This window comes from Vipera ursinii (genome assembly GCF_947247035.1).
Source record: "Vipera ursinii genome assembly, chromosome: 1".
NCBI lineage: Eukaryota > Metazoa > Chordata > Lepidosauria > Squamata > Viperidae > Vipera > Vipera ursinii.
Genome location: NC_139512.1, coordinates 325698475 through 325713858, shown reverse-complemented (window position 1 = coordinate 325713858; position 15384 = coordinate 325698475). Strand labels below are relative to the sequence as shown.

The 15384-nt window shown below is 36.8% G+C and overlaps 1 protein-coding gene across 2 annotated transcripts in view; it reads left to right on the top strand.

Moving 5' to 3' along the window:
• Positions 1 to 14983, top strand: part of PNPT1 (polyribonucleotide nucleotidyltransferase 1) — a 40515-nt gene extending 25532 nt beyond the window's left edge. For both annotated transcript variants that reach the window (XM_083377828.1, XM_083377829.1), the window contains exons 18-28: positions 340 to 393; positions 1987 to 2096; positions 4174 to 4245; positions 4340 to 4403; positions 5756 to 5839; positions 6802 to 6885; positions 6980 to 7086; positions 8490 to 8545; positions 10181 to 10259; positions 10626 to 10673; positions 13706 to 14983. In XM_083377828.1, the coding sequence (XP_083233954.1) occupies positions 340 to 393; positions 1987 to 2096; positions 4174 to 4245; positions 4340 to 4403; positions 5756 to 5839; positions 6802 to 6885; positions 6980 to 7086; positions 8490 to 8545; positions 10181 to 10259; positions 10626 to 10673; positions 13706 to 13858 (911 nt within the window). In that variant the 3' untranslated portion in view covers positions 13859 to 14983. The remainder of the gene's footprint in view (positions 1 to 339; positions 394 to 1986; positions 2097 to 4173; positions 4246 to 4339; positions 4404 to 5755; positions 5840 to 6801; positions 6886 to 6979; positions 7087 to 8489; positions 8546 to 10180; positions 10260 to 10625; positions 10674 to 13705) is intronic.
• Positions 14984 to 15384: the final 401 nt, after the last annotated feature.

Sequence of the window (15384 nt, the reverse complement as noted above, 5' to 3'; positions counted from 1 at the left end):
TTACTGGGAAACATTTGGAGGGGGAAGGTTGCCTTCAAGTCAGTCTTGACTCCTGGTGATTGTCTAGATTATTCCCTACAGTTTTCTTGGCAAAATTTCATTGGTATTTTGCCATTGCCTGTTTCCAGGCTCTGAAAAAAAGTAACTGACCCAACATCAACCAGCTGGCTTTGTACCTAAGGAGGAACTAAAACTTGGCAATCTCTGGTTTTGATAGATTTCCTTAACTGCTACACCAAACTGACTCTTACTGGGAAAGCTACTCATTTGTAAATATATGTTAGAAACGTAGTTTAATTGACAATGCATTAAGGGATAGCTTACAATTTCTGTCCCTAGGGTCATCATCAATGGCTTCTGTTTGTGGTGGAAGTCTAGCCTTGATGGATGCAGGTATGTTGTTCCTAAAGTGTATGAATGTCATATTTTGAATTGATTTATGCAATACAATGCTATGAAAATAGTAAAATTAAAAATATTGGTTTCAAGTAACATAAAAGTCAAATCTAACTTTTGGTTTTGGATTCAATTCTGGATAACACAAACTGTTTCAGGGCAAACTGGAACAGGTTAAACAAAAAGAATATTAAAAGGGGTGAGTAGGGATATTTAGGGACGTGGTGGCTCAGTGGGTTAGGACGCTGAGCTTGTCGATCAGAAGGTCGGCAGTTTGGCGGGTCGAATCCCGAGTGCCGCGTAACAGAGTGAGCGCCTGTTACTCGTCCCAGCTTCTGCCAACCTAGCAGTTCGAAAGCACGTAAAAATGCAAGTAGAAAAATAGGGACCACTACAGTGGGAAGGTAACAGCGTTCCGTGCGCCTTTGGCGTCTAGTCATGCCGGCCACATGACCACGGAGATGTCCTCGGACAAGTGCTGGCTCTTTGGCTTTGAAACGGAGATAAGCACCGGCCCCTAGAGTTGGAAATGACTAGCACGCATGTGCGGGGGAACCTTTACCTTTACCTTTTAGGGATATTTATTTATTTACTAGATTTATAAGACTGCCCAACTTAAACTGTGATTCCTATGAAAAGAAATTTAAGAATTTAGGAAGGTTTGACCTTAATAAGAAAATAAATGAAATATTTGAAAAGTTGTCACAGAGATGATGGCCATGACTTGTATAGTTCTAGACCAGGGGTCCCCACTGCGGCCTACCACCAGGCCAACCCTAACCCGCCATGCAAGTGGCGGTCTGGCGCATGTGTGCAACTCGACTTACACAAGCGACAGTATGGCACACAGGCCGGTTCCCCTCTCCCCTGCCACCCACCAAGCTGTAAAGGTTGGGGGCCGCTGTTCTAAACTGCAGGATATGTATAATGAGGTATGATTACACATACTGTATATACCTAGCAGATTGGTCCTTTTGATCTCATTGAGCAGGAGTCCCTAAATCTTCCCCATCCCCAATTTCTTCTACATGCTTCCACACTCCCTAGGAAAACCTAGTAGGTGTGCTACTAGTTAGATAATTCCTGAACTCTAACCAAAATTGCAATGGATTAGAGTGTAGTTCTTACCTGGCTTTTAGCCAGTGCCAGATAGAGGTACAAAAGAAAAAATTGAGCTTTCCTATCCTTTTTGGAAAAGCCTACAGGACAGGAGTTTTTCCCTCCTGATTGATTCTTCAGAGTTTGATTTTTCTAGGTTTTATTTGTCTCTCTGACTGACCAGTTATATTTTGGTTTTACTTTTAACCTTTTTGGTGTCAGAATGTTTGGGAGTAGGCTTCTTCCCATTCACTACAACATGGAAGAATGCAACTTGGAAAAAAATTATTTGAACATTGGGAATTTTTTTCTCAAGTGATACAGGAGTTTGTCAGTTAAACAAATTACCTAGAAAACTGATGGTCTTCCCTTTGAATACCGACATGAAGGCTAGGGAAAAATATCTTTTGTACTGAGCAGAGGTTGGATTCTAAAGCCTAAATAGTTTTGTTCAACTGCATGATTTTGGGGGGTTTTTTCCCTCTCTGCCAGGAGTTCCCATATCATCTCCTGTAGCAGGTGTTGCTGTTGGTTTGATTACCAAGCCAAATCCTGAAAAAAATGGAGATATTGAAAATTATTGTCTACTTACAGACATTCTGGTGAGTATCTTTTAAGTTTGTTTCTCAATTTTGAGATATCTTCAATCTATAAAAGTTATATTAAATTATTAAAAAGTTTATTATTTCACCAAAATTCAATTATAAAAAACTTAAAATCCATGACCATTATAAATTAATAGCAAATAAATTCACAATAACATGAAGAGAGGCAGAGCTCTGAATTAGGAGAGTACCGTTTGAATCTAATGGCCTCAGGAAACCCACTACTTTTCCTCATACTTACCTACTTATCTATTAAATGGAGATATTATTGGCCAACCATACACATTTTAAAATATAATCTGTGTGAAGTGCTTTAAATGCTGTACAATCATGAAAATTTAATATTAAATATTAATACTAGTTGGCTCTGGAGATTACCCAGTTCTTTAGCAACTATATAACTTTTCTTGCATTTATACAAATTCACACATAAGATGTATGATGAACTGTTGAACTGAATGTGTGTCTGATATGTGTGTTGTATACCATTAGTCCTCAACATACGACCACAATTTGAGCAAGAGTTGTTAAGTGAGTTTTGTCCCATTTTACAACCTTCCTTGCCACATTTAAGTGAATCACTGTGATAAGTGAATCATGCGGTTATTAAGCAAATCTGTCTTACCCTATTGACTTTGCTTGTCAGAGGATGGCTGGGAAGGTTACAAATGGTGATCAGATGACCCTGGGACAGTGCAACTGTCATAAATACATGCCAGTTTCCAAGTGCCCAAATTTTGATCACATGACCATGGGGATACTGCAGTGGTCATATGTGTAAAAACTGATCATATCTCATTTTTATCACTAGCATTGTAAGTTTGAATCATCACTAAACGAATGGTTGTAAATCTGCAATTACCTATATTCATGTTGACCATGTAGTCTGCAGTCTGTGTAATTTCCCCTGCTTCTGAGAAAACTCATATTAATTATAACATCTAGAAACATAAAAAGATTATAAAACTTATTTGAAATCCTGGGAATTTAGTATTTTACAGCAGATGTTTGTTATGCTCTAAACCAATTATTGGTTATGCTCTAAACCAATTATTGGTTTACAGCTTAAGCTTCTGGCATCAGTGTATTGAACTATTTATTTAGAGTAACTTTGGTTGGTGTTATTTTCCAAGGACATGATGTATAGTTTGGAGACTCCATTATATTAATATAAGTATAAAATTTAGCACAGTTCTATAGAAAGTATCACAGCAGAATTTGTGTGGACATTTATGATTGGATTGTTTTTTATTTTTTTTATTAAAAAGTTTTTCAATACATTTTATCTTTAACAATCCCTCTCCCCCACCCCCTACCCAACCCTTCCTAACCCTCCCTAACCCTCCCCCCTCCCCTTCCCCCTCCCCATCCCCGACTTCCCAGAGCTAAATACAAGGTATAAAAATAAAAACAATCATTTATTTATTTATTTATTTATTTATTTATTTATTTTATTGCATTTATACACCGCCCTTTCCCTGAGGACTCAGGGCGGTTTACAGGGAGTTAAAAATCAACCATACAAAAGTTAAAAACCAATTTAAAAAAGATTAAACCAACCCTGTACTATTAAAAAACCCCAATTAAAATAAATTTCTCCTCAGCCTGGGCCCGAGAGCTCAAAGAGCCAGGTCTTCAGGCCCCGGTGGAATGATCGGAGGTCGGGGGCAGTCCTCAGCTCCACTGGCAGCTGGTTCCAGAGGGCAGGCGCTCCCACTGAGAAGGCCCTATCCCTGGGTGTCACCCGCCGGCAATCTCTTACCGGCGGGACCCTGAGCAGACCCTCCCTGTGGGAGCGCACTGGGCGAAGGGCATTTGATGCCGGCAGCAGGTGTTCCCTCAAATACCCCGGACCCAGGCCATCATAAACAACCATATGCTAATAACAATAAACTATTAAATCTATCGCACTCTAGCTCGCATAAAATGACTACAAGCAATACTAATATCACATCAAAACTTATACAAATGCTAAATGAAACTTTTTGGTCCCATATTTGTTCTGGATGTATATGATTGGATTGTTAATAGAACTATTGCAATGTTGTTGATTATTCCAAATGCTCTTATACAGGGAATAGAGGATTATAATGGTGATATGGACTTCAAGATGGCTGGGACAAATAAAGGAATCACTGCCTTACAGGTATCAGCTCTAATCATTTTAATCCATCTGACCCACAATTTGTCAGAAAATATTAGTTGATATTATACTATACTTTTGATTTGTGCATTATTAGGCTGATATCAAGATACCAGGAATACCTTTAAAAATTGTAATGGAAGCAATTCAACAAGCTACAGGTAAGAAAGACAACCACAATTCTTGATTTATCTTTGCTTCTTTTTCTCTATATTTTTGCACATCAACAAAAGGTAAATTAAAAATCTGTAAAAATGTCCACAGCATTAACTACGTCCAGGCTCATATTTTGATTCATATTTTGATTGCCCTTCAGTTGATTAAGTTTATCATATTTATATGGTAATCTACTCATGAAGTGACTTTCCAGGCAGTGTACAGCAATCGACAAAAACAAAAACTCATTATAAAAATTAAAACTAAAAAACTAAAAAAATTGGAAATATACAAACCACAAGGAGAGAATAAAAGATCAAGCACAATGGAGCCCTTTAAGAACATCTCCGGTTCCAGACTAGCACAACTAGATCTTGGGGGCTTCCAGAATGATAACATAGATGGAGGTAATCTGAGTTCATTCAAAGCAAAATATTTCATAAGACTATTTAATCACAGTCCCACTGATCAATTAAAACTTTAAATCAAATAATATATATTAAAATATAACCCTTTAAATCTCTTTGCTTTTCAACATAAAACTTAGCAATCAATGGTCCTTGTCTGTCATTGTCTCTATGTCAGCAGTGGACTGCATTTAACATGCTTTTTATTTTATTACTACAGAAGAAGAAAAATACTAAGGAGAAATGTGTTTGATTTTACTTGCAGAAAATGCTGTCATTGTCTTAAGTGAATAGATCTATACAGCCAAATATGAGAGCCAACCTAAAAATTTAATAGGTCTGTAATCAAAAAAAATTGCAACAGAAGCTTAAAGTATGAAAGAAATGGAATGTTACTTAAATTCTTAAAAATATTTATTTATGTCTTACCTTTATTATTTGTACAAATAACTCAAGGCAATGAACATATCCAACGCACCTTTTTCTTCTGTTTTCCCCACAACAACCTTGTGAGGTAGGCTAAGCTGAGAGAGAGAGAGAGAGAGACACCCAGCTGGCTTTCATGGCTAAGGCAGGACTTGAACTCACCATCTCCTGCTTTCTAGCTCAGTGCCTTAACTACTAGACCAAGCTGGTTCTCATAAATATTCTCTACCAGTGGGAATATAGAGGGCTTCCATGATGCACTGTAAATAGTACAGAAGCTGGACAAAAGATGTGATCTTATACAAATTCCTTATGACTTTCTAGACTGGAAATAATGTTGCTTTTAACTTAATAGAACAGCTGATGAAAAGTGTCTCAAACCCTTGTGGTTATGAAATGCTGGAAAGGATTTGCTTGATTAGTCATATTAAAAAAGAAAGGCAGAAAACCAGCAGTATTTTTTTAAGGAAAAGGTTAAATTTTAGGTGTCCTGAATTTAAACAAAAATGTTGTTTTTTCTATAGTTGCAAAGAAAGAGATCTTGCAAATTATGAACAAAGTAATTGCAAAACCTAGACCAAGTAGAAAAGAGAATGGACCACTTACAGGTAATGACATATAATCTTAACTGGTATGGTTAGAGAGGTTTTTCTCCCAAAATGCATGAAATGGGCACTGATGACCCAGTATATACAGTACATAAAGCACTACATGCAGATTTGTGACTTTTTTTGAGTTATTCCAGTCATTCAGTTTCATGCATGACCTGCTGAAGTTGCTAAGTGATATAGTATCAATAAAATCAGAATCTGTTAAAGAAGGGCATTTATCATTGATACCACAACATGTTTGTCTTGAGGAAAAATGGAAAAATATTTAAGGGAATTTAAATTTAACAAAGTTAAAAAAAATAAATTAAAAAAATTAAAAAAATAAAAATTAAAGGAGAATAGAAAGAGAAGGGGCAAAGGGAAAAACATTATTTTTTGCAAATGTTTGTTGTTAAGTATAAAAATTGATTTAATATAATTTTTCTAGTCCTGTTTTAATTTTTTTTTTATTAGCTGTTCTGCCTTTAATGCAGTACGACAGTTTTGACTGATTAGAAACAACACTTTCTATTAGTAACTGCTAGTCATTGCTCAGAAAACAAAGATCTAGAAATAAATTCTTGCCCACAAAATCATAGTAGCAGTGTTGTCTTGAAATGATCAGAAAGTCTAGAATAAATAGTAAATGTTTATATCTATGTGGGGTATTTTTCCCTTTTAGACTACTAGTGATGATCATCCAAACTTCTGCAGATTTGGAGTGGATATAATAGTGCTGTAAAGAAAATTGTTTAATATTACCTCCATCTTTTCTTTTGTCAACACCAGTGTCCTGTGAGCAAAACGCAGTGGTTAGGATATTCTTATTAGTCAAATGAACTTGAGATCTAGTTTTAGATCTATTTAGATTTCTAAATATCAAGTGCTGTTATATACTACTCTGCCCAAAGGTGAAATTAAATGAAAACGTCAACCCCTAAATCCTAATCTCTTCATATCTTGAATTTTGTTCATTTCAGAAACTATTCAGGTATCATTGTCAAAAAGAGCAAGATTTCTTGGACCAGGAGGTTATAATTTAAAGAAACTTCAAGCTGAAACTGGTAAATTCTGTTTTAAATTTTATATTTCCCACATTTTGTTTAAAACTAATGCAATGGATTAAATACTAACTGTAGGCCTATTTTTATTCCAAAGGGGTAACTGTTAGCCAAGTAGATGAAGAGACTTTTTCCATATTTGCTCCAGTACCAGAAGCTATGTATGAAGCAAAAGAATTTATTAATGAATTATGCAAAGATGATGTAAGAGCCTTTTTATTTATTTATTTATTTATTTACTTACTTATTTATTTATTTATTTGATTTATATACCGCCCTTCTCCTGAAGGACTCAGGGTGGTGTACAGGGCAATAAAATAAGAATACATTAGTTAAATAATTTTAAAACCCAAATCCATCAGGCCAGGCCGGCTTGTTCGAATAGATAAGTTTTTAGATCACGCCGGAAGGAGCGAAGGTCAGGGGCATATCCGGAGTTCAGCTGGTAAGCGGTTCCAAAGGATTGGTGCACCCACAGAGAATGCTCTCCCCCTGGGGGTCACCAGCTGACATTCTCTGACCGGTGGTACCCTGAGGAGGCCCTCTCTGTGGGAACGTACCAGACGAAGGGACGTTGACGCCGGCAGTAGGTGCTCCTGCAGGTAATCCGGACCCATGCCATGTAGGGCTTTGTCATCACCAGCACCTTGAATTTCACTCGGAAGGCAACTGGAAGCCAGTGCAGCTCACGGAGCAGAGGTGTAATATGGGAGTATCGGGAGACCCCCAAAAGAACTCGTGCAGCTGCACTCTGTACCAGCTGAAGCTTCCGAGTGGTTCTCAAGGGCAGCCCCATGTAAAGAGCATTGCAGTAGTCTAGACGAGAGGTCACAATTGCATGGGTGACTGTACGCAAGGCATCCAGGTCCAGATAGGGTCGCAACTGGTGCACCAGACGAACCTGGGCGAAGGCCCCTCTAGTCACAGCTCCTATATGATCTTCTAAGGAGAGCTGTGAATCTAAGAGGACACCCAGATTGCGAGCCTTATCTACGGGGGGTAATAACTCGCCCCCAATATTAAGAGATGGAATAATCTGAATTTCCTGACATGCCAGTATGTACAGCCATTCAGTCTTGTCCGGGTTGAGTTGAAGCCTGTTCCTCCCCATCCAGACCCGGACCGCTTCCAGGCAACGGGACACCACGTCAAGGGCATCACTGGTGTGGTTTGGGGTCGAGATGAAAAGCTGGGTGTCATCAGCATACTGATGATATCCCACTCCAAAACCACGGATGATCTCACCTAGCGGCTTCATATACAGTAGATGTTAATATCTTTTTGATATCTTTAGCTTTATTATTCATAATAATTTTCTAAAAATATCAGACATTCAGAGTCAGTTTGTTGCATTTACATTTCCTACTCCAAGTCCAAATCTTTTTAGCCTGGATAGGTTTTCCAGATTTAAATAAAATATAATAGCTGATTTCCAAAGTATTATATTGAATGAATGAAAAAGTGGCCTTTTGAGAATTTTAATATTTTCTTTGAATAGTAGGTCCATGCCATATTGCATGTTCAGAACCCCCTTGGCTTTTGCAAGGATGTTTTTGTTCTTTGCATATATATTTACTCCTGTGGTTCTTCTTTCTTTGTATTTATAGCAGGACTATCAGTTGGAATTTGGAGCTATTTATACAGCAACAATAATTGAATTAAGGTAAACAAATGTATCTTCCGAAGTTGATCAAATAGTATTTCTGCATATAGATGAATGTACGTTTCATCTCTCTCCTCTCTCACTCTCTCTCTCTCTCTCACACACACACACACACACACACTACATATACACTTACTACATACCCACAATCTTTATTTTTTAAAAAAAATATTTCAGCATCTTTATGTAAACATTTAGGCTATTTCTTAGATATAGACTAGAGGAAATTCTGAAGCAAACCAGTCTAGTGTTCTAATTTTGCTAAGGAGAAAAAAATCAGTAGAATGAAGAAGTAAAGGAAAGGATGGGATAATATCTTAACTAAGGCATTAATCTAAAATATTTCATTTTATGCCTAACTCCTTGCCCAACTACTTATATGTACGTTTTTAAAAAAGGAATTTTAATTACTTTTAATCATCTTAATTGCATAGAAATAACATAAATAATGGAAGGCAGAGGTGCAGACTACTGCAGCCTTATCCCAAATCCTTGTGTTTTTACACTGATTATTTGAGAGTTTCATTAGGCCTTTGTGTGTGAAATGATACAATGTGAACAATAAAAGACTGAATAAATAGAATAGAGCTGGAAGGGACCTGGAGGTCTTCTAGTCCATCCCCCTGCTCAAGCAGGAGAACCTATACCATCTCAGACAGGTGAATGTCCAGTCTCTTCTTGAAAATCTCCAGTGATGGAGCACCCACAATTTCTGGGGGTAAGCTGTTCCACTGGTGATTGTCCTCGCTGTCAGGAAGTTTCTCCTTAATTCCAGGTTGCTTCTCTCTTTGATCAGTTTCCAACTATTGTTTCTCGTCCTTCCCTCTGTTCCTTTGGTGAATAACATGACCCCCTCTTCCTTGTGGCAGACTGTGATTGATAAGGATTTCCCTGTTTCTCTTCCCAAAACAAGATCTCACAAATATATCATATATGACTTTTTCCTTTCTTTCAATGAACAAAGCTCAACTATGTAACCATTTTTGACAATAATTGAATTAAGGTAAACAAATGTATCTTCTGAAGTTGGTCAAATAGTATTTCTGCATATAGATGAATGTGTGTGCCATCCCTCCCTCCCCTCTCTCTTTGTATTTACAAAGTTCAGTTGAGGAAAGGATTATAAAATACTTTTAAAAGTTAAATAATTTATAATGTGCTCAGTCAGATAAAATGAGGTTCTTGAATTGGACAAAATGTTGAAGGAAAGAGGGAATAAGGTCAGTGTTGTGCAACAAGGGAATAGCCCACTACCTCCTGAGGAATACATGAGATGCAGATGAAGAGCCAGTCTTTCCCCTTATTAGGCCTCATGCTCTAGTCTAGTGTACCTTTCCCCCAGAGCTCCATTTATTCACCCTCCCACACTGTAGCTGGTAAAAATAGTAGCCTTTCATTGGACTTTTAGTCCTAATTGATTGTGACTGGGTATATATTTGAGCGAAGGGATGGATGGATTTTATTATAGTTGTATATTTTTCTGTTGTTTGTTTTCTTTACCTGTGCTTTGTTACTCACTGCTTAAATTCTTAATTGACTGAAGAGGTATATGAATACTGCAAAATAAATAATAATAATGAAATAAACATTCTATAGTAGTTTTTTTTTTTAAAAATCTTCTTTTTAAAAATGCAGAGATGCTGGGGTAATGGTAAAATTATACCCAAACATGACTCCTGTTCTACTTCACAACTCGCAGTTGGATCAGAGAAAGGTGCTTATTTTGTTTTTTCTGTCCATATAACAATATTATTCAGTAAATTACCATTTGTTGCATGTGGTTTTCCATAGGAGACTCTGGTTTATGATGTGGCACTGAGTATGATTGCTATTAGAATAGTCACTTTAGATAGACTTCTAATTTTTTCTCCTTATATTAAACAATATTGTTGAAACATTCTGTGTACCAGCTGATTCTCTCATTAGTTGTTAATATAAAGTAAAAAGGAATTGGGGAAATTTGGGAAAGAGTTCATAAGAAAAATAAATTTTATAGAAACTATTATATGTTTTGTTAGTTGTACTGAAAGCAATCTGAAGCTATAAGGACAACTCTAATGAGATGATAATTTTGTTTTAGATTAAGCATCCTAGTGCTATTGGATTACAAGTTGGTCAAGAAATCCAGGTAACTTGTTACATCTTTATTATATGTGAAAATCTTTTCAGTAATAGCGTTCAAATTACTGTCATGGCTAAAAGATGTAGGAAGCAAAGTTATATATTTTTATACAGCTAACATATTAGCAGGATCAGTATTATGTGATTGCTAATGCTCGTGTGATGTTCTTGAAAGGGATAAAATGGGATTGTATGAACTAAAAAGTATCCCCATTATCAGAAAACCTGGGAGGGGGGACAGGTTGGAGGTGATAATTATGTGCTTAACTATAGACATTCTCCCTCTGACTGCTACTTATGCTGTAGTTCAAAACATTGGGAAAATATATTTCAAATCATAAACCTGTTACATTTCATGCTAGAATATTAAGAAGAGTGTGAGAATGTGTGTCTACATAAAAGATATATTTTTGGAAAAAAAATGCTGAGAAGAAGGATTTTATGTACAAAATTCTCAATTAGGAACAGCAGCCAGGAGTGCCAGAATTGCCATTGTTAAGCAACATGGTTGTAAAGCATGACGCCACAAGACCACACCACTTAGCAGTGGTAATTCCAACTCTTCCAGTTGTTGTTAAGCAAATCATCATGGGTTGTTAAGTGAGGACATCATGTGGTTGCCATTCATGACATACTCCTCCTGTGTTTCTCCGAAAATAAGACAATGTCTTACTTTCTTTTGGGCTCTGAAGTAAGCATAGTGTTTTACTTTCGGGGATGGCTTACTTTTTGCCGGTACCTGCACCAGTAGGCCATGCGGTGGTTGGGCGGGGCCTGTGCATGGAGTGGAGAAGCAACACGGCAAGTGCATGGTGGCGGACCAGTTGCTTCCCTCCCCCTGCCAGACATCTGCCGAAACCATGCAGGGTAAGTTGCCACACCCGCCCAGATGCCCTCAATTTCCCCAAGCATTTTTTTTACTAACCTGCCTTTCAGCTGCATTCTGTTTCTCTGGTCACTTCTCAGCCTTTGCCGCGTGTTTGTGGGACAAAAAAAAGTTCAATCAGACTTGTCTAACTTCTTGCGAGATCTCAAGAAGTTAGTAAGTCTGATTGAACTTTTTTTTGGGGGGGTACCGGTAGTCCCGCAAATACAAGGCGAGAGCTGAGAAACAGAGAAATGGAATGCAGCTGAAACGCAGGTTAGTAAACAAAATGCTTAGGGGAGGTGAGGGTATCTGGACGAGGGTGGATGCGGCAATCTTACCCTGCGTGGTGGTGGGAGGGGGGGCATGCCCTTCCCATGCAGGGGCAGCCCTGCTGGGCAGCGGAGGCAGGCAGGGTGTGGAGGTGGCCAGCAGGCCAACCAAAGCAGCAGGTGGAGCGCCGGGGGTTTGGGGAGGGAGGGTGCTGAAGTGGGTGGTCGGGCCATTGGCAAGAGCAATGCGGCTCAGCGGAAAGTGTCCTCGGAACAAGTGGGGCAGGTAAGGAAAGAAATCCTTGCTTCCCCCAGGAATTGCCTTTCTTTCCTTACCTGACTCCCAGCCCCATGCCATTTCTCCTTCACAATCCGCCACGTGCAGGGAAACAAAGGAAGCTTTTTTGGGAGAAAAAAAGGTCAATCAATCAATTCCAACTTCATGGGGGGAAAAATGCAAGAAGTTAGAATTGATTGACCTTTTTTTCCCCAAGAAAACCCGTTTCTGTGCATGCAGCGGCAGCGGATCGCGAAGGAGAAACGGCACGGGGTTGGGTGTCAGGTAAGGAAACATGGTAGCTTCTCCATTGACTTTGGTTGTTGAAAGCCAGTAAGGAAGATTACAAATGGTGACTGCAAGGAGGCTGAGAGAGCCAGAACTCTGAGGACAAATTGTAACTTCCACTTATTCAGCACCATCACAGCTTTGAAAAGTTGCTGAACAAGGAGTCCTTAACCAAGGATCACTTATATGCTAAATTAGTATGAATTCGGCATATATAAAATCCTTTTTGTTGGGGTTTTTCCTCTCATTTCTGATTCTTATCTAGTTTGATTCATTGTCAATATTTCCACCACTTATCTTAGGCTACTTTCTTTGCTTGTTTGTATACTACCTTATACCACCTTTATTATTTTTATAAATAATTCAAGGCAATGAACATATCTTACCTTCTTCCTCATTTTCCCCACAACAACCCTCTGAGGTGGGCTGAAAGTGACTGGCCCAAGGTTACCCAGCTGGCTTTCATGGCTAAGGGAGAACTAGAACTCAGCATCTCCTGCTTTCTAGCCTAGTGCCTTAACCATTAGACAAACTTTTTCTATAAAATATTATCCCACTGTGTTAACAATTCTGTAAAGATTCATTACTTTTGCCAAACTTCTAATTTTTAAATAGTACCTTTTTATTAATTTCAATCCTTCCTTTTCTTCCAAAGGTTCTTTTCCAAAAGGTAACTGGACTTCCTTCTTTTTTTCCTTAAAAACATTTCACTTCTCATCTAAAAACTGAAGTCACTTCTTGGATGAGAAGCAAAACGTTTTCGGGGGGGGGGGAACCCACAGAAGTCCAGTTGCCTTTTGAAAAAGCACCTTTGGGACAACCAGGACCTGAATGATTGAGAATCTCCACAGACAGTCCTTCATTTTATTTTAATATTCTGTTTTTTAGATATTGTTAGCTACTTTAAGCTCTTATCAGAGTAAAAATGTGGGGTATATATAAGAAACTCTTTAAGTGGCAATATATTGTTATAATCTTGATAGTAAAATTAACAGAATATGATCAAGACTTTGATGTAGCCATTGTGCTATATTTAGGAAGATCTGGTTTCACAAATTTAATGCCTCAATATGCCAGTGAGGAATCTTTGTGGATAGATGCAACATGACTGTAATGTGAAAAGAGGGAAAAGTATTACTTGCACTGAAACATTAAATAATAGTTCTCCCATTGTTTATTTATTTAAAAGATTTTTTGAAGACATTAGGTTAATACTTTAAATTTAGAATTCTATATATCATTAATTCTAAAAAATAACAGTCATTTTTCCCACTAAAAATTAAACTACATAAATCTTGATGCATCCTGAATTCAGTCTCATTTCCTTCTATGAACAGGTGAAATACTTTGGACGTGATCCAACTGATGGAAGAATGAGGCTTTCACGAAAAGTACTTCAGAGTCCAGCTACATCTGTTGTTAAAACACTGAACGACAAAAAAAGTATAGTAATAGGAAGTGCAGTTCATGAGTCTGCCAATTCAGCATAGCACAAGAATCCTTCTGAACTAGTAGAACTGTTTCCTTTGATAGAGACTGAGAAATTACTGGTAATATATATAGGTTTCTATATGCCCATGTACATTTTAAATTTCATAAAAATATGATTTAATACCAGCTAATTTATCCTTGTTTTAATGCCTTTAAAGTTCTTTTCAAAAATAAGAATTCATAGCATCTTTGTACATTGTATAAAAGCTGACAGATATTTTCAAATGAATAGAATGAATGTTTCCAAAAGTATACAATATCACTCAAATACTATTTAAAACCTTATTTCTAGTGCTAATAAGACATGTCACATACATAAACTGTTTCCTGATATTTGTAGAAACCTGTATTATTACATTTATGTAATATATGTTCCCAGAAAGAATTTTAATGGAAATAATCATGTTGAAGAAGATGCTTCAGAACATGAAGAAATAAAAATGCAACACCTGCCAGTAACACATTTTTGAACTTTTGCTTTTCCCAGGGAAGTACGTTATCTCAAACTGAATCTTGAGAAGCAAATAAAAGTGGTTAGCAACTTTTACTGACAATAAATATTCTTTTGTAGAATTATAAAATCTATAAATACTTTTAAAATGGAAAATATCTTCATTCTATATAGTTTATCTTTGGTTCTACATGACAAGAAAAGTCATTTGATATTATGTGCCATCAAGTCATTTTCAACTGCTATCTACTACATAGATAGATATTCTCCATCACAATCTGTTCCTAACATCCTCTTCTTCTCTTTCCTATTTTTCCCAACATTAGAGCCTTTTCAAAGAGCTCAGTCTTTGCATGATGTGTCTGAAGCAGGATAATTTGAGCCTTGTCATTTGTGCCAAGTGAAAACTCTAGGTTATCTCAACATAATCATTCATTATAATCAGATGAAAAATGAATGCCAAAATCTTACCCAAAAAAATCCAATTTGTGCATATGATTTTCAATTATATGCAATATTTTATTAATGAAGGGTTGAAGGAATATAAATGTAATATGAATATACAGACCTTTTATCTTGCTACTTTAAGCTATTATAGATATGTAAATTAGTTGATATTCTTATGGATTTTTTATTGTTTTTTAATAAAAAATAGTCCAAAAAAGTGAAAAAATACAAAGAAAAATATAAAGAATACTTACACTTCTCTATATACTTATTGAATGTGAATGTTCAAGTATGTATAGTTTTCTAATATATTTATACAGCTCTTTTTTAATTATATTTTATATAAATGAGTCCCATATTTTATTATACTCGCCTATACAAAATCTACGTCTATAGGCAATCTGCTCATAAATAGCAAGGACAACCAGGTCTTCGATCTATTCAGTAAATGGAGCCATACTTTTATCTTTCCAATGCTGCGATATCAACCTTTTAGTTATAAGGATAGAAAATCCGTTTCAAATTCCATGTATTAGGTATATAATTTAGAAGAATATTATACTCTAAAAATTTTAGCTTTTGTTGCATAATCATGTAATACTTTCTCCCAAAATTAAGTATACATTT